The sequence below is a fragment of the Pseudonaja textilis genome, chromosome 13 (assembly GCF_049901715.1).
Source record: "Pseudonaja textilis isolate UNSWEBS1 chromosome 13, rPseTex1.2, whole genome shotgun sequence".
Classification (NCBI taxonomy): domain Eukaryota; kingdom Metazoa; phylum Chordata; class Lepidosauria; order Squamata; family Elapidae; genus Pseudonaja; species Pseudonaja textilis.
Window position 1 is genome coordinate 13065634 of NC_142002.1, and position 20921 is coordinate 13086554.

Here is a 20921-nt window from a genome sequence, read left to right on the forward strand (position 1 = left end):
GGCTGCCGGCGCTCGGCACGGCCAGGAGTTCGCCGCCTCTTCTGGGCGGGCTTTCCTCCGGGGTAGAGGCGGCACAGACGCCGGCGGAAAAGCCGGCCCGGAGGAGGAGGAGAGGGGGAGGAGGAGGAGGGAGGAGAGGCGGCGAAGGCGGAGGGCGCTCTCCCACCCCGCCCCGGGCCAAACGCCCGCCTCGCTTCCCGGGGCTTCCGACCCTCCCCGAGCGGCGGTCCTGAGCACCAGCAGGAAGCCTCGGGATGCTGCACAACTGCTGGTTCTTGACCTACAACCACAAGGGAGCCCAACATGTACGCCGCTATGCGAGACAGTTGTTAAGTGAGTTTTGCCCCCGTTTTATTTTTATTTTTTTCTTGCCACGTTTGTTAAGCGAATCGCTTGCCTGGCGGTAGATCCTTGGCAGGCTTCCTGCCCTGTGAGAGATTGGATGATGGACAGATGGACTTTGCTTGTCATAAAGTTGCAAAAGGGGATCACCTGACACCCCCCCCCCCATGCTGCAACCGTCATAAATATGAACCAGTTGTCAAGCATCTGAATCTAAATCACGTGACCATGGGGGGGATGCTGAAAAGGTCGCAAGTGTGAAAAATGGTCACAGGTCGCTTTCAGTGCCGTTGTAACTTTGAGCAGTCACTAAACGGACTGTTGTAAGTCAAGGACTACCTGTACAAGGCTGCCTCGGGACCACTTGGGCAAGATCTTAATTTTAAGCTCCCCAAAATGGTTACTCAGACGTTCCCAGCCTAGGATATTAATTCTTCCTACAAGAGATGGTTTCATTTGCCTTCTCCGCCCCACTTGCCAGCCATGTGGCTGCCATTAAAATCTCTGCCTTCTGAGCCATGAAGGGCTGCTGGCTTGGCTGCCTGCTATTTTGGCTTGTTGACACACTGGGAGGTTGCTGAATTCACGGCCCGCTCTTGCAGGCAATCACAACAGCTCTCCTTTTGTTCAAGACCTGACTCGCTGCCCAGCAAGGCCCCGACCGCTACAGGGAGGAATCGCAAGCCGATTTATTTTTGGTAGGAGAGAAATTGTCAGCTGTAGGAAGTGAGCACATGACTAGCCTGCTCCTGAAATGTAGACTAAATTATGACATTTAAGGCGGCCGTTCAGATGGGTTAGGTAACATTCAGTCACAAGTGGAATCAATGGGGCTTGTGATAGTTAGCGAGCATTAACAAGTGCAGGTTAAACAATGAAGCTACATGGAGCAACTTTTGAACTACTTAAACAGCTGGTGCTTAATTTGTGTCTAAGAAAGTTAACGAGTTCTGGTGTATTCTAATAAAACTTAATTGGCTCTCCCCACATAGTATTTACCATGCTGTCGTTTTGTCCTATTCTCCCCCCTAGAGAGAGCACTCTGCCAGTTTCAGCCATGTTTTGCAATGCAGTCAACAACACTGAATCCTTTATAGGAAACAATATTGAGACATTACTGTAAATAACAAAGGAACAGCACTTGCACTGCGGCTCACTTTAAAGCAGCCTTTTAAAATTGAAGGCCAAACTGAATTTTCAAAAGTGTTTAATTCATCTCTAGCACCTGATCTATATTATTTAATTCCGTTTGTATTACATTCACTGCTTCAAGCACCTTCCAATCAGTAATGCGAACCTTAAGACTCAATAGTTTTGCACTCAATAGTTTGACATATTAACAGTCAAGAACAAGAATGAACATAACAAGAATTGTCAAATACTTGATCTTTTTTTATAAGAGTACAGACGCCTTCTGCAGAAGAAATGCTATTCTGAATAATATTCACACAAACATTTTACTAAGAGCAAGTTACTTAAAACTGAACACAGGTCTACTGGTTAAAAATGCCAATTTTAAAACTTGAAGCGCTCTACAGTAAAATGAGTGACCATGATCTATTTAAAGCAAATTTATTTTCCAATAATAAAGGGTCCATTAAATCTAGGACTTCAGCCTTCTGCTTTCACTTCATGCAGCTGAAATGGAGTTGAGATAACATATACATATTTGGACATATCAGAAGAATGCTTCAGTTCTGTTCTACAAATACCTTTTGTCTCATGAACTAAAATTTGACCACTACAATTTAAATTATAGTTCATAGATACTATACTACAGTTTCAGGTAAGAATTAATACAAGAAATTGATTGAATTTGATTCAGATAAATGTTTCTGGATCCATTTGGGTCAGAACTCAGTAAATTCCGAGTGTGCATTCATCTTCCAATAGTAGAAGAGAAAATACAGCTAAGCAACACTGTGTATATAAAACAAGTCTTGAATTTTAGAACAGATGCAACCACTGTTAAGATTTTCATCACACCTTACATATTCTGCAGTTCCCAGTAGTAGCAAGAATTCCATCCCACAGTCGAATAACGTTATTATTCTTCACCTAATCCTTTTATCTGACAACACATTCACAAAGCTTTTCAGGTCATCTAGTATGGCCGTGATGCGAAACCTGTTTCAGATATTCAGTTTTTGTCATAAGGAAGTAGAGCTTAAGGCATAGCATGGGCTCCCTCTCATAGCCCAAGAAATACATTAACAGAACAGAACAAACCTTTTATTCTCATTTTTGTTGAGGGTCAGCGAAAAGCTATTTAATTTTAAAGTCAAAAACAAGCTTTAAACTACTTAAATGTCTTCTTGAGCATTTTTTTTCCCAGAAAAATTACACCGGTTAAATAATTCTTACCTAAAATCAGACTGAAGACCATTTTCCCAAGATAGGTAGAATTCTCTTTAGGAGTTAGTTTTATAGAAATCAGAACTGAACAGAATATTAACCTTGCTTCTTTATCATCCTCACAGAATTTAAAACCCCAAGATTTATAGTTAGGAAAGAGCCATGAATTAAAACTGTAGTTACAGTTACAGTACATGTAGTACTTTAAATACTATATTTAGCACAGATTTCAAACATGGCGCTGTCTATTAACATTAACACAGCTTTACAGTTTTGTAATCAGATCCCCAGTATGTACAGACTGTAACAAAATAAAATTGTGTTATTTTAGCAGTTTACAACCCACGTACAAATAGTAATGAATAAACTTACATATAAAGCTTTCTATCTAAAGAGATTAGTTAATTACTTGGACCCCTAATATTCATTGAATTGTTGCTGTAGCCTCCTTTGGAATTCATCCGTTCCTGAATATGCCCTACCTGGAAAAAGCATAAAATTATGAAAGGCTGATTAGTGCTATTAACTAATTATTAGTGCTATTAACATTATAAGGCATAATTTGCACCTTAAAATATTTTCACCATGTTTTTTGTAATTAGTAATGGGTCTAATATTAAGATTTACTTAATTTTCTCCAACTCTAAAATCTCAGATATAAGTTTCATTACACATTTTAGTCATAAATAATGGTTTATGACAACCACACATTTCCTTTAATGCATGTTTACCCAGAAAATTATTAGCAGGAATGTATTGAAAGGGTAACTGTGCAAGGGAAGTCACATACCTTTAAGTGAAGTGAGATTTTTGGAAACATGGATGCATCACACAAATATTTAGAGATATTAGTGTAAGAAAAATGGTCTTTCTTCCCACCCCCTTACCCCCAATATTAGTCACTTATTCTACTTTCATATATTCAGTGTTCTTTTATGTGGTCCAATCTAATTTTGGATATAAGTAATATACTGAAGCTGTAATAAAGTAGACATAGGTTTACTATATCTTGTAAGTCATACCTAAACATCAATAAAGAATCCAAATATAGCACTTTGTTGCTTCTCTCCCTAAGATACTTACTGATGGAGGGTTGTTGGTCATCTCTTTTGTTCCAAAATGAGTGATGTGAACAAAGTTCATTGGCTCTCCTATCATTTTTCGGTCGAGTCTCTTCTTTAGAGAACAGAGAAACATTACGTCAATCTTTGCTACATATTTTATAATTTAAGACATAATTATTCTGTTACAATTAGTCGCCCATACTTACTTCAGCAATGACTTATGACTAGCTAGACAACATATTTAATACAATGTTATCCTGCCCTTTCCAGAGTTAAGCTTATAATTTTTTTCCTGATAACAAAGGGAAAAATTTAGGTTCCTCGTAACAATGACTACAAAACCCAGTGATGTCTGACTAGAGGGGGAAAATATACCAGGTCTCTGATTTTTATAGTAGTATTTTATTTCAAATTTCCTATTCAATATTTTGATTCCCGCCCCCCTCTATAGCCAAGCTCTGTGTTATAAAGTCTGCCATAAAATAGCATCGAATTTAATACCAATATAAAACGGCTGGAGCTTAACTAGTCAGTCTTCTAGTTAAGTTTTAAGATATTTCAAAATTAAATTGCATTTTTATTGAAATCTGTACCATGTATGATGATTTGAGTATGCTGCCTTGGATTGCTCTCTGAAATACAGCATGTATATTTTTAAGTAAAACAAACTCACTGTTTGAGGCTGATCTCCAATGCAACAGTTAAAACAAACCAGGAACTCTGTCATTATAGCACACAATAATAGCTTCTAGAATAAAAAATTAAAGCAATTGTCATAGTTAGGGAACATGCTATTGATATTTTTTGCAATAAATTATTTTATTATAGAATGATTGAACATTACTTATCCTACCCCATCATACTCAATTTTGCCTGAAATAATATGCCATTTAATTTTTTTTCCCTACCTGTATGCCTGAACAAATGAAAAACACAGCTGCAACAGTTACAATATTTAAGAAAGTTTGTAAAAAAAAATATAAATATCAGTATCAGCTATATACAGGTATATGAAAGTAGGATAAAACTTGCTTTCTGAAGACACAAAGCAAAACTTGAATATTTTTAAATTTCATGATTGTGATCATGTAATCACCATTTACGATATACTGATAGCAAAAATAGATTACTTCTACAGATTCATACCAAAGCTAGTGACTGTACTAATTCCTGCAACATGTATTAATATAGTTTGTGGCTTAGACTACTAATAAAGTCAATCTTTGTAGATAAACCACAAATTGTGATTAAGCAGATGAACTAGCCTATTATTTATTAACTCAAACATAATAAAGCAAACTATACCTCAGAGTACTATAAAGGTAGTCAGGCTTCATAGTAACTTACAATATTCTATGATTAAAATACTTATTAAACTATTTTTTACATGGTTATTCAATACAGATATAAGTTCTCTTATGCTGATTGTATAACAAACATGTAGCTATTAAAGCCTGTCCTGGATAAGGTTCAAACTTGATTCTAGTAACTAATTATTTCAAAACAATAATACAAGTCTTTTCAATCAAATTATACTAAGCCACAGTTGTAACAGTTAAGCATAATATAAAAAACAAAGTTGCAACTTTCTTAAAAAAGCTGTTTTTGTGCTATTAATCCCAAAGACACATCCACATTTTATATCCAGAGTCTATTATTACCTCTATTTTATATAATACAATAACATATATTACAACACACACAATGGGAGATTAAGAACTCACAACACTTGAAGTGTACCACTTCTCTAAACATTAATGTTCTTAAAACAAAGGCTACCCAGCAATCCCTGCTCTTATACAAGCCCCAAATTATCCAATTACCACTGTTACATCTTCCCTTGAACAATTGCTCTCTGGATTTTCACAGCTGATTATGCCTAACCTTGTATCAACACTGTTGAAACATCACTGTTTCTGGTGAATTCAGAATACCACCTACCTATCATCAGTTTTGAAAATATATAAACACAGAAATATTTTCTACTCTAAAGACTGATTATATGAATTTCCTTTTGCTTTTAATAGTTACCTGCAAATCAGAACTCAGCAGATCAAGATGTTCCAATCACTGAATTACTAATCATCTATGCAGGCCTGATATACATTGCAGGATACTGTTTATTAAATCTGTCTTTCATAAACAGTATTTTTCTTCTTTATCTCTTCAGGTTATTTGCTGCTGCCTCTTTAGTATCAGTATCATAACCATAACCTTGGTCAGAAGACTCATTTAAAAGAGGTCTTTTCCATGAATCGATAAATTCATCTAATATAAATCACAAACTAATTTGGATTGAGCTACTTTAATTTCCAAGTGTTTTGTTAATTGATAGCAGCAAGAATACCAAAGGAGGTTGTATTGTAAACTGACTCTGATCCATAAAAACCTAGTAGACTGATAAATACCTTAATATCCAAGTTATTGCAGGTATGTTTTGGTTCATGTTTATTCAATCACATTTGTAGTTTACAAAGTTTAATAAGTACTATAGAGTTCTGGAGAAGACACAGAACAAATCCAGAAGACAATTGGCCTTGATACACTTTTATGTGCTTATTTTGCACATAACCAGTCTTTGGCCTGGTTCATGGACACATACTAAACTGCTTAATAAAGTAAACCCAGACTGTCCAGAGGAAGCACAAGTAACAATGCTAAAGTCAGGATTTTGGACACATGATGCAAACACAAGAATTGGAGAAGATGCTGATGTTTGGAAAACTCAATCATTAAGACATGGGAGACCATGTTGAAGATTCAAGAACTCAAAACAAGCAACTAGAGACAATCCTGGCCAAATTATGTCCACAGTGTCCAATAGATGGCAGTAAGGCATTAAAAATCCCTGTATCTTTGATCCCACTTAGTGGCAGCTGGAAGTATGGCAGCCCAGTTCTGGCATTCCTACATTAGGCCAAAATCCAAAAAAACATTATGGCAGTTAACTACTACGTTTTATGGCCAGTAGGTTGTGGAAATAGGTCCAGCAACGTGGATAAGGGTGATACATGAACCTAGGGGCTTTTCCCTCAAAGAAATATGCAATAATGCCTTCGACGGGGCGATAACTACTGCTTCAGAGTTGGTTTTTTATATTTTTATAGGGAATTCTCTCAAAATTCTTATTTAAAAAAGACCGAACGCAGACAACCACCCTACACCCGAGTAAGATACAACTGGCGAGGAGTCTCCGGGTACCAGAGAGAGAGAGAGAGGGGGGGGGCGGTCCAACAGCCAAACCGACCAATCGGAGCGAGCCTTGCCTCGTTTCCAGTCCTTTATTGGATGCCAGGACTTTGATAGAAAGAAAAACAAAAATCCGGCGCTTTGAGGCCCGTCGATTGGCGGGACTTGCCGCCAATGAGAGGGCGCCCCAGCGCGTCAGAAGGCGGGCGATGGGGGTGGGAACGGTCCGCGCGGCGATTGCAGCGCCTCCTTTCGTCTTGAGGGCTTGGCGGGAGCGCGATCGGCTTCCAGTCCCTCGTCGCCGTTGTCACCGCCGCTATGGCTCCCCTCGGCAGTTGACGCTCGTGGCTCTTTTTTTTTTCTTTCCCCCCTCCCGGTTCTTCCTTCTCCTCCTCCTCCTCTTCCATCGCCGGGCTCTCCCGCGGAACCCTCTGTGAGGCCAGCGCACTCGCGACACCATGAAAGTCATCCTCGGCATCGGCGGGTGAGGAGAAGGACGGGGGGGAGGGGGGGGCTTGGGCTCGAGGGGCTCTCGCGCCTGCGCAGTGGGGAGGGGTTCCACGTGCGGGGCTCCCATTCCGCCCTGCAGCTGTTGGCGCCGCAGCTGCTGCTTTTTCCCGGGCGGGCGCCGTGATATTCCTGGGTGTCTTTGGTTGTCATCTTCCCGCCCCCGTCTCCAATGTGCATTGTTGCTTTATTTTTATTTTAATAATTGTATTAACTCTCAAGTTGGGGGAGGGTTTTTTTTTTTAAAAAAATGCATTGACTCTCAAGGGAGGGGGGCTTAAAATGCATTTATTCTCAAGGGGGGGAACCCCGCCCTCCCTTTTCCAGGGATGATGTCTAATGCCATCGATAATAAGATGTTGCAACCACTTCGTGTTGGATTTTGAGACCGAATGGACCTTGGAGGTCTTCTAGGCCAGGGGTCACCAACCTTTTGGACCTCAGGGACCACCAAACAAAAAAATTTAAATCCCGCGGACCAGAGACCCTGGGGAAATCCCCCAAAAATGTCTGCAGGAAAATTCCCCACCCCATTTTCCTACCTATTGATCATTCTTTATTTGGGATCGCAGGATACCTTCGCCAGCATTCTTGGGGGGACGGGGGAGAGGGGCTGTTGGTTTCATGCAAGGGAAGCAGCAGAAGTAGCAGAAGTCTTTCTTTCTCTGCCCCAAACTCCACCAGAAATGAGTCGTTGGGCTGCCTCAGCCTCTTGGAGCAGGAGGCCTTGCAGGGTCCCAAAGACTCATTTCTGGCAGAGTTTGGGGGAGAGAAAGAAAGACTTTTCCTGCTTTTCTTGTGTGCAGCCAAAAGCAGAAGAAGAAGCGGAAGCCTGTTGGCCAGGCAAGTCGCGTGGAGCAAGTCCCCCCCCCCCTTTTCCCCCTCACCTCACTACCTCGTGTTATTCACACTGCAAGTGACGCAAGCCTTGTGTTCCCGCACAGCCTGGATTAATAGCTTTGGGGGTGACATTTCTCTGCGGACCACCAACATTTTCTTGCAGACCACCAGTGGTCCCCAGCCTGCTGGTTGGTGGCCACTGTTCTAGTCCGACCCCCTTGCTCAAGCAGGAGACCCTGTACCATTCCAGACATTTTGAAGAAAGCAGGGTGTGCAGCCAGAGTTTATTCTTTGGCTTATTTTGATCTTCCTCCCCAAGGAAAAGGATTAGAGAGATGGCATGAGAGAGCCTGGTTAGGGGTGTGAATCAGGAGTGGGGAGACCTGATTCTGGTCTGCGTTCAATACTGGAAGCTGGATGGGCCACCCATCTTCATTTCCACCCGTCTTCCAACTTCTCCACCCCGAGTGGAGTTTCTATAGTCTACAAATGTTTTTTGATTCCCTGCATTTGCTGATAATCCATCTTCTGAAATTCCCATTATAGGATCACGAATGGTGGGAAGACCACCTTGACTAACAAACTCACGCAATCGCTGCCCAACTGCAGCGTGGTCCATCAAGATGACTTCTTTAAGGTGGGTCTGGAAAATTAGTTTGTTTGCTTTTCCACCCGGTTTGGTTTTGTCAGGCACCCAAAAGCCATTATAGAATTTCCTCTTCCTGACTGGAATATGTGGATAAAGGATATCTTTGGAAATGGTCTGATGGTTATCCTGTGAGTATATTCTTTGTGATGATCTCTGTACAATCTGCCCATGTAATTGATGGGAACTGCCATGACATTTGCAACAGACAGATCTGAGCTTGGATAACTCCTCAGGATAACTCAAGTCAGAATTTTTCCTGCCCCTTTTGGAGTATCTACCGAATAAACCAATACAGAGGCAATAGATTCCGTTTTTAACAGCAAGAGATTAAGGATTCTGATTGTTTGCTCATAATTCTTTTCAAATGCATATTGGTTTGCTTAGCTTAGAATAAAAGACAAGAGACAGAGAAAATGGCCAGATGGTACAGTAAGAAACCCCTTCTTTTGCTTGCTTTGTACTAAACCCTCTTGGATGTTAGGATGCTTTTTTTAGATGCATAGCGAGCCATAATTTGCCTCCAAATGAATATCTTCAACCTAAGTTTTTGTCCATCTTCGCAGATTGTCTCAATCTTTTCATACGTTTCTCCTATCCTTTTTCATCATATCACTACGCTGAATTCCACGTTTGCAGAATCACGATTAGTGAAACTCTGACATCTTACATCTCTTGTTTTTCACATTTTATGAATTACATTACATGGAGTTTAATGTTTTTCTGTTAAATCTTAAGTATTAGTCTTCCCTTTAATGTGTTTTTGTCATATACTTCTGGAGGGTTGGGACATAAAGGTTTTCTGTAGTTACTGGATAAGATCCTAATATACAGTTGGCATGACTCTATTGTTTTGAAAGTAGAATAGGTGTGCATTTGTTAGTGATGAGATAAAGGGTTAAGTCACTTATCGTTGCCTTGTGACCCTGTATTATGTACGTTATTGAAAGTCCAGCTATCTTTTAATATGAGCGTTGAATTACTAGGGGATTCAGTATAAAAATGGTTTTATCCATCTTGCTCCTCTTAAAATTAGCCTTAGGAAATCTGTGACTAGCTCTGCAGACAGTTTTTGTTCTGTTTCAGCCCCAAGATGAGATACAGGTTGAAGATGGATTTAAACAATACGATGGTAAGTTCTCTCTATATCAATGTAGTTATTTTTTAAAAACCCTTTAGTTCTATCACAGAACTAGTCAATGAACAGGAAGAAGAATAAGAATGCAAGCTTGATCACCTGCTGAGAGCAGGGTATTTTATCTCGTTACACTATTTTGTCTCTCCCTTTGGAGCTAACATTTCTCTTCTTTTGCCTTAAGTTATTAGTGCTTTGGATATGGATGCAATGATGAATACCATCAGTGCCTGGAGAAAAAATCCAGTCAAGTTTGAGCGATCCCACGGCATTAATACACTCGATACTAGCACCATAGAGGAAAATGATGACACCATTCATATTCTTATTGTGGAAGGATTTTTACTTTACACTTACAGGTAACAGACGTCAAGGCAATGACTTCCAATAGTAGAATGTTCTTTAGGTCCTGATATTTTTGGCTGGCGAATAAAAGTTTCAAATATCTTGAGGGCTGTCCCAGCTTTCTGTATCTAATCAAGTACCTGCTAGCACTTGTTTATTCTTAGCAAGTATTTGACAGATAAGGCAACAGGCATGGTGTGAACCGTTTTGATTGTACAATGTACATGAGAGTAGGTGGAGATTAGATAAATTTTACTTGTTCCAGTGCTCTTAGATTATTTATATATAAAGAAGTACGAAGGAGAAGCACTTTCTTGAGGGAATGTTCGGTTGCATTTAACCCATAGCTGATAATCTACTTATTACAGGGCATAAACCAGGAAGAAGAGGTTTAGGGAGATAAAAAATCCGTAGAAGCTTATTTGTAGTGAATGAAGAAGCCATAAAAACACAAGCAAATGAGATATTTCTGAAATAATATAGGTGCAACCTAAAATATTCCAAGATTCTTTGGAGAGGGTAGTGTTTCTCAAACTTGGCAACTTTAGTATGGACTTCAAGTTCCAGAATTCCCCAGCCAGAATGCAAAAACAAATAATGATTTAACATGGTACGTAAGTGCAGTTGTGATTAATGCTGGACGCTGACTGAAGGTGGTTTTGGAAAAAGCATTTAGCGATTTGTAAGAGAATAGATATGTAAATAATTTGAGCTCCGCCAGAGTCCACATGTCTTCCCTTTGGGGAAGGCTTCCTTTTCTGGTGGTGATTTTCCCAGAAGCTTACGGACACGGTTGAAAATACGATAATGCACAAGGTGGGACTTGGCCTAGCCTTGTGCTTTCTTACGTAACAAAACCTGAGAGATTTTCCTACTTTTCAGACCCATGATCGATATTTTTGATGTCCGGTATTTTCTTTCTATTCCTTATGAAGAATGTAAGAGGAGGAGAAGGTAAGTCCATGACATGAGAAGTTGCATTTAGAGGTGGCTATCTAGAAGGACTGAGTGGCTTTAAAAGATCCATATAAACAACCCAAATTCAAATGGTTCTTTTTCTTTCTCTAGTTCAAGGAATTACACCGTCCCAGATCCACCTGGATTATTTGATGGTCATGTCTGGCCCATGTACATCAAACATAAGAAAGTGATGGAAAACCTTAATGTTGATGTTGGTAAGTTCAACTGGGTTTTGGAAGCCCCTTTTGAATTTGATTTTCTTGTATCGCTAAGTCGGATAATTATATTTCAAAATCTAGATCTTTCAGTAACATTCTTGGGGTTGTTTGCAAACATAACACGTTACAAAAAATTATTTGACTTAAAACTATAACAGTTTATAACTAGTTCTGTTTATCATTTACTTTGCATCTCCCCACTGACTGAAAATGAAAAGGATAGAGGGATTGCTTGGGTCAGAAAGAAGAATTTTGCTTAATTGTCTGGACTTTGTTTTTATTTAGTGAAAGTTAGTAGCTGTATAATAGCCATGGTTTTAAAGAAAGCATAGTTCGAATAAGCCGTCATTCACTAAATTTGTAGTAACAAGCTGCAATGTATAGCTTATTTCACCTAATGAAAATACTGAGCTCAGCAAAATAGTTCTTATTGTCAAATGGTGCTTCTTCTATTCCAGTTCATTTGGATGGGACAAAATCAAGGGAGGAACTTTTTGACACCGTTTACAGTCACATCCAGAACAATTTAGAAGAACTGATTCACATGCAGGTATGCATTTTACTTAAAAGCATGGGAGCAAACTCACATGCAACTTATTACATACAAAAAACCCTAGCAACAGGGCTTGTTTGTTTTTGTTTTGTTTTGGAGTGTTGATTACAAATGTAAAAATTCAGTGCTTACTGTTCTATTCAAAGGCTTCCTGATAAAGATGGAATTGTTCTGGACATAGGTCAGTAACAGTGGCTTGGTATGGAATTTGGAAAAGATCAAGGATGTTAGGGATTGGGGAGGGAAGGGAAGGTGCTAGGATTGGGGGACAGAATAAGTTGCGCTGACTGCCTACTCATGAAACCATTCAAGTATACAGTAAGAGAACAGTTCTGTCTTCAGCATCCTAGAAGGGACACAGAAAAGATGGCACTGAGGAGCTGGAATGGGCCATTGGCGATGGGTTGGGAAACTTTAGCTCATAGGATATGTTATGCTTGAAAACTGCTGGGGAGGAGAATTGGACAGAAGGTGACAGCAACCTTTCCCTGCTCATTCCATAAAATAACTTTAGGATCCCTCTGCTTTGTTTCATTTGAAACCGGGAGCACTTAAAATATTCTGTTTTTTTGTTTTACCAAGCTAATTTGAAAGGGTTCACGGAATTTCCACAGTACAGTGGCTTGTTTGGATTTTGAAAACATATTTTCTGGTTTGTGTATACACCTTAAAAACATAGAGTTGTTATGATAAAGATAGTTCTTGCTTACCAACTGGACGTTCAGAGACCATTTGAGATTATACTTCTGATAAAATTTTTCTCTTTACCATGAATTCCTAAACTTCTACTCAAAATGCTGTTGACTTCAATGGAACTAGAACAATAGCTTTGCTATATTTGCAAAGATGTACAACAGCCATTCACCATACTTTTTTTTCTCCCTTCTAACAGCAATAAACAAATGGCTGGGACACTCCTGAGAAGATATTTCTTCAGTAACTGTGTGTAACTGTGTGTGGATGCTGCCTTAAAGGTGATTTTGTATGAATCCCAATTGTAAAGCTCTAAAATCTGGCCTTGATTAAAAGACAACTATTACTTTTTACTGTATCTTTGTGGAATTGTGCTTTTTTTGCTTAATTCAGTCTTCAGAAAGCTGCTTTATATCATGAGAGGCATCCTTTTATTCATTTGGATAGGCCCCTTTGGCAAGTCAGGAAAAGAGGATCTTTTGAGGTCTCCAGCTACTGACTTTTTCAAAGCTGTTCTGTCGGATACTGAAGCAGTCCCTTCTCTTTGCAAAGTTCTTATCTGTTCACAAGCTATGACACTTCACCAGCCATTGAGAAAGGGCTCTATAATTGAGCAGAGACATCGCAGCCGGAAAAGGTCCTGCGTAGGAAACCATGACTAAAACAACGTGAAACGCTAATTCAGTATTGCAAATCCTTCTGTTCATTCTCACAACAGGATAACCATTGTGGCATTCAAATGCGGGCGGTTGGAGTGTTTTCTCTTTAGTAATGAAGAAACGCATGCCTTCTGTTTAAAACAAAGCAAGGGGCTCTTGATGTGTCAGTTAGCAAGAGTTTGTACTTAAAACCCTTGGTCAACAGTTTTTTTTAAAAAAAACATGTAAAGTTCCTGAACAAAGTGAGATAAGTTAATTAAGGTCATTTTAGGTTACACCTCCACAGTGGCAGTTACTGAAGCTTACAGAAGCTAATTCTGTCAATTTGGCATTGCTAAAAATACAGCAGCTGGCTGTGCTTACTGGGCAATACTTCGCTACTTGTAAGTACAGAAATAAGGAAAAACTGTACCTGTATTTTAAGGTGCAGAGGACTCTGAAGGTTGCATTCCTACAGAGAAGTTACATTTTATTAATTTCTGTGAAGAATCTGAATGCTTTTGTTTTAAGCGTTACATAATTTGTAGCTGGCAGAAGATGACTCCAACTATTACTTCAACCCAAGGTGAAATATTTTCCTCACTGGACCTGGGCCACCCCAATATCCCCTGTGAGAAAGGAGGGGAAAAAAGGATTTATTTATACCATCACAGATAATTAAACTTGTTAAATATTTCCTGACATTAAATGTAGCACTATGTCAAGAGTAAACATTGCTGCTCATTATAATAGGATCAAAGGAAGCATGGGAATTGAACATTACAATATAATTTCCGACACTGAAATAAGGAAGTGCTACAAACTATTTTTTCTGGAACAGACTAAGACAAGAACTTCTGGATATTCAGTTGATGTTTACTTTTGAAAACTAGGGGACACCATTGTTTATTTTTGCAGGAAGAGGCCAAAGTTAAAATTGGCACAGGAGGAAATAGGACATTAACAGTTAAAAATTTGCACTGGATGGATGGACTGACCGACTGACTACGGTTCAATCTGTCTCATAGCATTCATATTTTCTTTACCATTATCTAGTTTGTTTTTTTAAATAAGTGGCCCTGCTCAAATTAAGCCTACCTATCTATGCAATTAATAAATGCAGAATTAACTACTTTCCTGGGAGTCAGTTCCCCTTAACCCTTGCATATTATGAATGGTACACTAGAATACTTACTTCAGAAGTCCATACCAATACAGATAGGGCATCATGTTAGCCTTCAGATGAAAACTTATCAATCTCTCTTTACTCTGGTCGAATGGAAATGTTTCTAAAGGCTGAGCATTGTAATCAAACTCAGCCAGGATTGCTCGGTTGTAGTTGGTTATCAGAGGACAGGAAGTATATCCATCATACTACAAAAACATTTTTAAAAATATGCCTTTTAGAACAGGAAAGGGGACAGGAAATGCATATGGTTCTTACATATTATGCTTTAAGGAGCTCCATGCTCCATTAATTTGTCTAATCCCCCTTTAAAGTCATTCAAACTGATAACCCTTCTTAAATTTAAGGTATTGCAGAGTTTAACGTACTGTGTAAAGAAATTATACTTTCTCTTTAATCTCAATTCACTGTCATTAGATGAATCCAGCTACCACAATTAGAAGCCATGGAAAGAAATCCTTGCCATTATTTTGCTATCGACTTTACAATACAGTTTAGAGATGTATATAAAACTTCAGTCTTCAGAGCCTTCCAAATGAGTTAAAAAAATCAGCACATTGCATTGCAAATACGAATGTTCCCCCAACATAATAAAAGCCCATGGTCCCAATGAAAAGCAAATATATTGTTCCTTTTCAGGGAAAGTTACCTTCTTAGTGGGAGTTTTGCCTTTCATGATACATGAAATCGTTTTATCAAGTACACCACACTGGCCAGCTGCGGAAGAGATAAAATGTTTTATTTTGTCTCATATTTCTGCTGAAAAGAAAGCAGAGTTATAATTTTTAAGGTGGCTTAACTCTGACGTCGGTTGCGGGTTTGGGGGATCATGTTGGGAATGTTCCCAAGAGCAGCCAAATTGTGGATAATCACTATAAATGTAGTGATATAAATGTAGTGATAATCACTATAAATGTAGCCATTTATATGACCTATTGACACTGGCTTTGAGGCCCTCTCTTTCCCCCCTATTCCACAGAAAAATCTCTTGTATTGAATCCTAATTGGGATCTCTATGACGATCGAATCAAATACTTTCAGGCACAAGGGGATTTGATTCAACATTTAAAACTGGCTCTTGGCTTGCAACAAGGAAACCAAAATGCAAAATACAGTACCTAAAAATTAATCTCACCTATAGCTGCAGCAGTCTTGGAGGTAGGGAGATTGGTGCAGTCTCCAATCCCAAAAACGTTTGGGTATTTCACGTGTTGCAGGGTCTCCTTGTTTACATCCACCCATCCAGCACCGTCAGAAACTGGACTGTTTAACAGGACGCTGGGAGGCCCCATGGGTGGAGTGACATGAAGCATTTCATACTGGAGCAGAGAAAGAGAAACAAATGACATTCCGATAAGAAGGGAATATTTGTAGCTCAGGGTTGAACTGGTGGTTTTCTTGCAGATGTCTCATTACCAAACAGGTAACATCAACAGTGCCTGATGTTGTTACCTAGTTTGGTAATGAAACGTCTGCAAAAAAACTACCAAGCTAGGGGAGCAACAAGAACCCTCACAAATGAGACGGATCTTTGCAGTCGCAGATTGGATGCAGCCAAATTCCCCAACTGAGATGAAGGTTCCTTATCTAAGGAACAGGTTCTTCCTTCCAGGTTTGGTCCGTCCTTCTACAAAAGCTTACAGGCAATTGTTGCTTAACAGCCGTTTGTTCAGCAATTGTTGGAACCTAACAGCAGTGCTGAACGAGAGGTATGTACCACTGGACAGCAAGAGCACTTAGACTTAGATACCACTTGATGGTGCTTTACAGTCCACTCCAAGCAGTTTACAGAGTCAGCCTCTTGCCTCCCAATAACCTGGGTCTTTACCGTTGGCTCCTTGAAATCACGGCCTTTAGGGGTTCACTTAGAGCTCTTGGCATCCTGGCTGCAGAGAGAAGGCCATAGGCAGTCCGCAGCTGCCTCGTGCAGGGCCAGGCCGAGCATGCGTGGTCAGCAATGGAGGGAAAAATAATGGCGAAGGTCAGCTGGGGGCAGCAAAGGAGAAGGTTGGGCAAAAGGGCAAAAATGAGGGGAAGACAGATGGAGGTGGGGGGGAGTTAAAAGAGAGCGGACAGGAGGCGACTTGTCTTGAACTAACAGCTGCAAAAGGACTACCGAAACTGCCATTGTGAAGTTGTGCAAAGTTTCATCTGATGGCTGCCTTGAATTAAAACCGTTCACCAAGAACTACCTGCAATTTTGGTGCTTCTAACTTAACCACCTAAGGATGGATAACACCGGGTGGGTATGTTTCAAAAAAGGCTCATCCTATTCTCCATCCACGCTGTTTTTTCCCTGCCAGTTCTAAACAAGAGAAGCAACCTAAACCATAAACAGGAAGTTAATAAGTCAAGAGAAATTCGCTGAAAAATTCCATTTGCTCACCCGATAAACTTGCGTTTCACCAGCTTTGTCCAAGTTTTCAAATACGGCTTCTTGCCTGTCTGCTCGGACTTCCACGAGGTTCCATCTGTAGTTCACTGTAATATCTCTTTCTTTGATAATCTCTAGCAGAGCATCAGCATACTTCTTAACACCAAATATCACTCCAAGAGAAGTATTGAATATGATCTTGGCTTTGGACCGTTTTCCAGTCTAGGGAAAATGAGAAGAAAAAAAATGATGCATTCTTGAAAACCCTCGATTTCACCACTCATTCTTGTCTGTACTTTTATATTTTAATCAGTCGAAGAATCATAGGGCTGAAAGGGACTTGGAGGTCCGCTAGAGTAGACCAATCTCCTCCTGCCCAAAGGAAGAATCCTTATCTATTAAGTTGATTAACCATAACTGGGTTTATGTAGCCTGCCCAAAAAGATTTAAGCTAACAATTTTTGAAGAAACCACAGTAAATCATTCACCCAATTTAATAGATGACCAGCATCTATTAAAACACTGTTTAAACTTGCAGTAATGGGATTCATGATACATACCAAAACTACACTGAATCAAAGGTCTCCATTTGATGTCTGCATCAATATATTGGATATGCTTAATTAGTACTATAGTCCTTTGTGCAAATTTAACCAGTTGGTCCTATTGATTTAACAAAATTGCTTGTATGTCTTCAATTGGAGGAGCACTCTAAAACTACCCATATTTTAAGCTTATATTCTAGCTGCAGTTTAAACTAGGATAAGTGCACTTTCAATAACCTGGGTCTTTGGGATTACAACGGTTTTTGTTACCTGTTTAGGCAACCACCCTACTTGTACAGTGGCTGGTACGTACCTTTCTCAAGTACGCCTCTGTCAGATACATGATCTTTTGTGGCGCCCCTGCACATTTCACGGGAGTATTTGGAAAGGTGAAAATGGCATTTCCTTCCTGGAAATCCTGCAGAGCTTTCCATGTTTTCTCCACTGTGTGAACGGAATAATTGGAACCAATTTTAGGAAACTTAAAACCCTCAGGCAGGCCTTTGATCTGTAATAAGACAAAATTAGCAGTATAGTATTTCACTGGATTAAACATGCAGGCTGTTTACAATCAGGAACCCATTTAATTCTTAGCAGCGGTGGTTTTCATCAGGTTCTGACCAGACTTTTGGGGTGAAAGCTAGGAACACTTTGGATCAAAAAATAAAATTGCTTCGGAGTCTTATAGGGGCACAAATCTCACAGCCGTCAACAAATCCAATGTGACTTTCCTGGGGTTCAAGGAGCCACTGTAGAAAGAACGGTGCTGCATTTGTGCCTCTATGGTTAAGAAGTTGACCAGAAGCAGGGGGGGGTATTCAGCAGGTTCTGACCAGTTCTGGAGAACCGGTAGCGGAAATTTTGAGTAGTTCAGAGAACTGGCAAATCCCACCTCTGACTGGCCCCGCCCCCATCTATTCTCCGCCTCCCATTGAGTCCCAGCTGATTGGCTGGGTCTTCTTCGGTTGCCCTGCACAGGAGAACGGAGCCGGAAAACAGGTTGGTGTGGGGAGGGAATGGGGATTTTGCAGGATCCTTCCCCTGCCACGTTCACCAAGCCACACCCACAGAACCGGTAATAAACATTTTTTAATCCCACCACTGATTCCTAGCATATTATCCTGGCTCATTAATCATGTTAGCCATAGTTCCTTTAGTGGTGCTTTGTTGAATGAGTCACCTGTGGGTTTAGTTCACACAACATACTACATCCAGGGTAAGCTTAAATTAAAGCTTAGCATAATGTTGTCATACATCTGCTCAGACCTCCCTAAAGCCAAGATCATATCCCAGAGATACTCCGTTCATATTGAATTTGATTTGTGAATATTACCTTGATGTGTAAATATGTGCAAAATACTCAGATTCAATCGTCACACTGGCATTGGTTTACATCTGCTGTAAATCATTGGCTGAATTAACAGGAGAGATGTATGGCAAAGAGATTAAGGAGTTCCCTTAGCTATCTTGTATTCCAATTTAGAGGAAGCATGATTTGGATAAATACGTGAATTTAAAAAGTTTGGCTGTGGGTTCCGTTTTCTTCATCTATCTTCTATCTTTTTTTATTTTAGTAGATGAACCCAGAATAAAGATCAATAAACTCATTTCCAGTGCTGAATTATAACCTAGCATCCTTAAAGGAGAAAAATAATTGTGCTATACTCACATAGCCTCCCAAAATTCCCAATTAGTGATTATCTTGGTATTCACTTTGTGTGCCCACCATTAAAACAAGCTCATTTCACAACAACATGGTAGGTGTCCTGGATACATTCAATTTCCTGATAAAGCAGTAGAGGTCTCTAAAGGATTTCTTTCACTGTTGCACAACCTCAGTTGCACAATTTCCAAAGAGAAAGAAAGATGCAATGGAAAAGACGCAATACTATTTCTCACATTGTGCTCCGTATTTGGGGACTTTCATGCAAAGAACATATAAGTCACTGGAACTTGCTTCCTAACAGTAGAGAAAACTTCTAAGAAAATGCTAACAGAGTTGTTTACCTTTTCAAAATTCAGTTGCAGCCCGAGAGCAACAATCAAATACTTGTAAGATACCTGTCAAAGAAAGAAGAAAACAATTATCTTAAACAGGAACCAAGGGTTATTCAAACAGACGGTCTCAAAATGCTGGAAATGCAAACAGTCTCTCCTATCCTCATCGAATATTGCAGCCAAGAATAATGCCAAACTAAATAAATAACATAATATAGTTTTTTTAAGAAGTTCAAAAGAACATTTATGAGAAAAGCTGGTAGAACTGTTCAATTTATGTATTAAGTATTACTCATATAGATGAGTAAACCATTCAAACCCAAGGCTAAATCTCATGTATTCGAGCTTATCAATTGTTTACGCAAGTGAGATTTAACTGAACAGATAAATCAATGGGCGACCCACCTTTTGATTGTTCCCCAAATAGACACAGTTGTTGTCTGGATCCAACTTTTCCACCTTGGACTGGATCCACTTTACCCCTGAAGGAATAACACTTGCTGTTGAACGTCCTGAAGTGGCCAACTGCTTCGCCCCAGCTCCAACTAAAGTCCAGAGGGGTTGATAATAGTGTTTCTGAAAGACATAATTGTGGAGATAAGCTGTGCAAGAAAGCATAAGAAGAAGAACAGAAATGAATGTACAAAATCAGACAGCTGATACTTCTAGAGAGAACTGGCAATCGGGTTCAAGAACGTCTCTTAATTATATTAAATGAGAATTTTGAGAGACATAAATTTAATATATCTGGATTTAATATATCTATATTAGGTTGGGAAAAGGAACAGTGGTTCATAACTGATCCCTAGACCCCTGTGGGACATGTTATCAAGCAAAGGCTTGAGGGAATATTATGATTTAAATCTTGAGTTAAGTCTTGAAGGTCCATGGCCACAAAAGATATTTGAAGGGGGTCCATGATGAAAAGATTTGAGAACTACTGCTTTAGAATATTGCCTAGTTCCTTATTTAACTGAACTGCCTTCACCTGATTTTTCTAACAATGGCTTTTGCAAATTAATTGTGTGTTTTTTTCAAGATCGGTTGTTTTTACACTAGATGTCAAACTGTGAAAAGTCTGTAGAGTTTCTCAGTCATCCAGGTCATGGTTGTCCCAAAGGTGATTTTTTTTCAGGAGGCAACTGGACTTTCTTGTTTTTCTCTGAAGACGTTTAGCTTCTCATCCAAGAAGATCTGACAAGATAGTGGGGAATAAATAAAGTATTAAATTCTTCCATTCCCCTACTATCCTGTCAGAGCTGAAGAAACGTCTTGGATGAGAAGTGAAACGTCTTCAAAGAAAAACAAGAAAGTCCAGTTGCCTCCTGAAAAA

The 20921-nt window shown here is 39.5% G+C and overlaps 2 protein-coding genes and 1 long non-coding RNA gene across 11 annotated transcripts in view; 1 reads left to right on the forward strand and 2 right to left on the reverse strand.

Annotated features, from left to right (window-relative positions):
- Window positions 1-1897: 1897 nt before the first annotated feature.
- Window positions 1898-4469, reverse strand: LOC148124730 (uncharacterized). The gene is made up of 3 exons (XR_015745109.1): window positions 4435-4469; window positions 3781-3870; window positions 1898-3179 (listed from the first exon to the last, which is right to left on the reverse strand). It is a non-coding gene; the product is annotated as an uncharacterized LOC148124730 (long non-coding RNA).
- A 2728-nt stretch (window positions 4470-7197) lies between these two features.
- On the forward strand, window positions 7198-13205 carry LOC113442328 (nicotinamide riboside kinase 2-like). Its single transcript, XM_026709845.2, has 8 exons — window positions 7198-7434; window positions 8844-8934; window positions 10030-10075; window positions 10263-10437; window positions 11306-11377; window positions 11492-11598; window positions 12060-12151; window positions 13047-13205. The coding sequence occupies exons 1-8, from the start codon at window positions 7409-7411 to the stop codon at window positions 13050-13052; spliced, it is 615 nt and encodes a 204-aa protein (XP_026565630.1). The 5' UTR covers window positions 7198-7408; the 3' UTR covers window positions 13053-13205.
- Window positions 13206-13923: 718 nt separating this feature from the next.
- The window catches only part of SQOR (sulfide quinone oxidoreductase), a 35743-nt gene continuing 28745 nt past the window's right edge, over window positions 13924-20921 (reverse strand). For all 9 annotated transcript variants that reach the window (XM_026709842.2, XM_087941413.1, XM_087941415.1 and 6 more), the window contains 8 exons: window positions 19994-20164; window positions 19598-19651; window positions 17904-18098; window positions 17058-17267; window positions 15807-15990; window positions 15321-15388; window positions 14681-14859; window positions 13924-14114 (listed from right to left, as the gene is read on the reverse strand). In XM_026709842.2, coding sequence (XP_026565627.2) covers window positions 14057-14114; window positions 14681-14859; window positions 15321-15388; window positions 15807-15990; window positions 17058-17267; window positions 17904-18098; window positions 19598-19651; window positions 19994-20164 — 1119 coding nt within the window. In that variant the 3' untranslated portion in view covers window positions 13924-14056. The remainder of the gene's footprint in view (window positions 14115-14680; window positions 14860-15320; window positions 15389-15806; window positions 15991-17057; window positions 17268-17903; window positions 18099-19597; window positions 19652-19993; window positions 20165-20921) is intronic.

Excerpts from the sequence above, each read along its gene's own strand:
- LOC113442328 (XM_026709845.2), top strand. The coding sequence starts at position 7,409 with ATGAAAGTCATCCTCGGCATCGGCGG. Across the intron at positions 10,438-11,305 it reads TTTTTACTTTACACTTACAG|ACCCATGATCGATATTTTTG; the intron begins GTAACAGACGTC and ends CCTACTTTTCAG. Across the intron at positions 11,378-11,491 it reads GAATGTAAGAGGAGGAGAAG|TTCAAGGAATTACACCGTCC; the intron begins GTAAGTCCATGA and ends TTCTTTCTCTAG.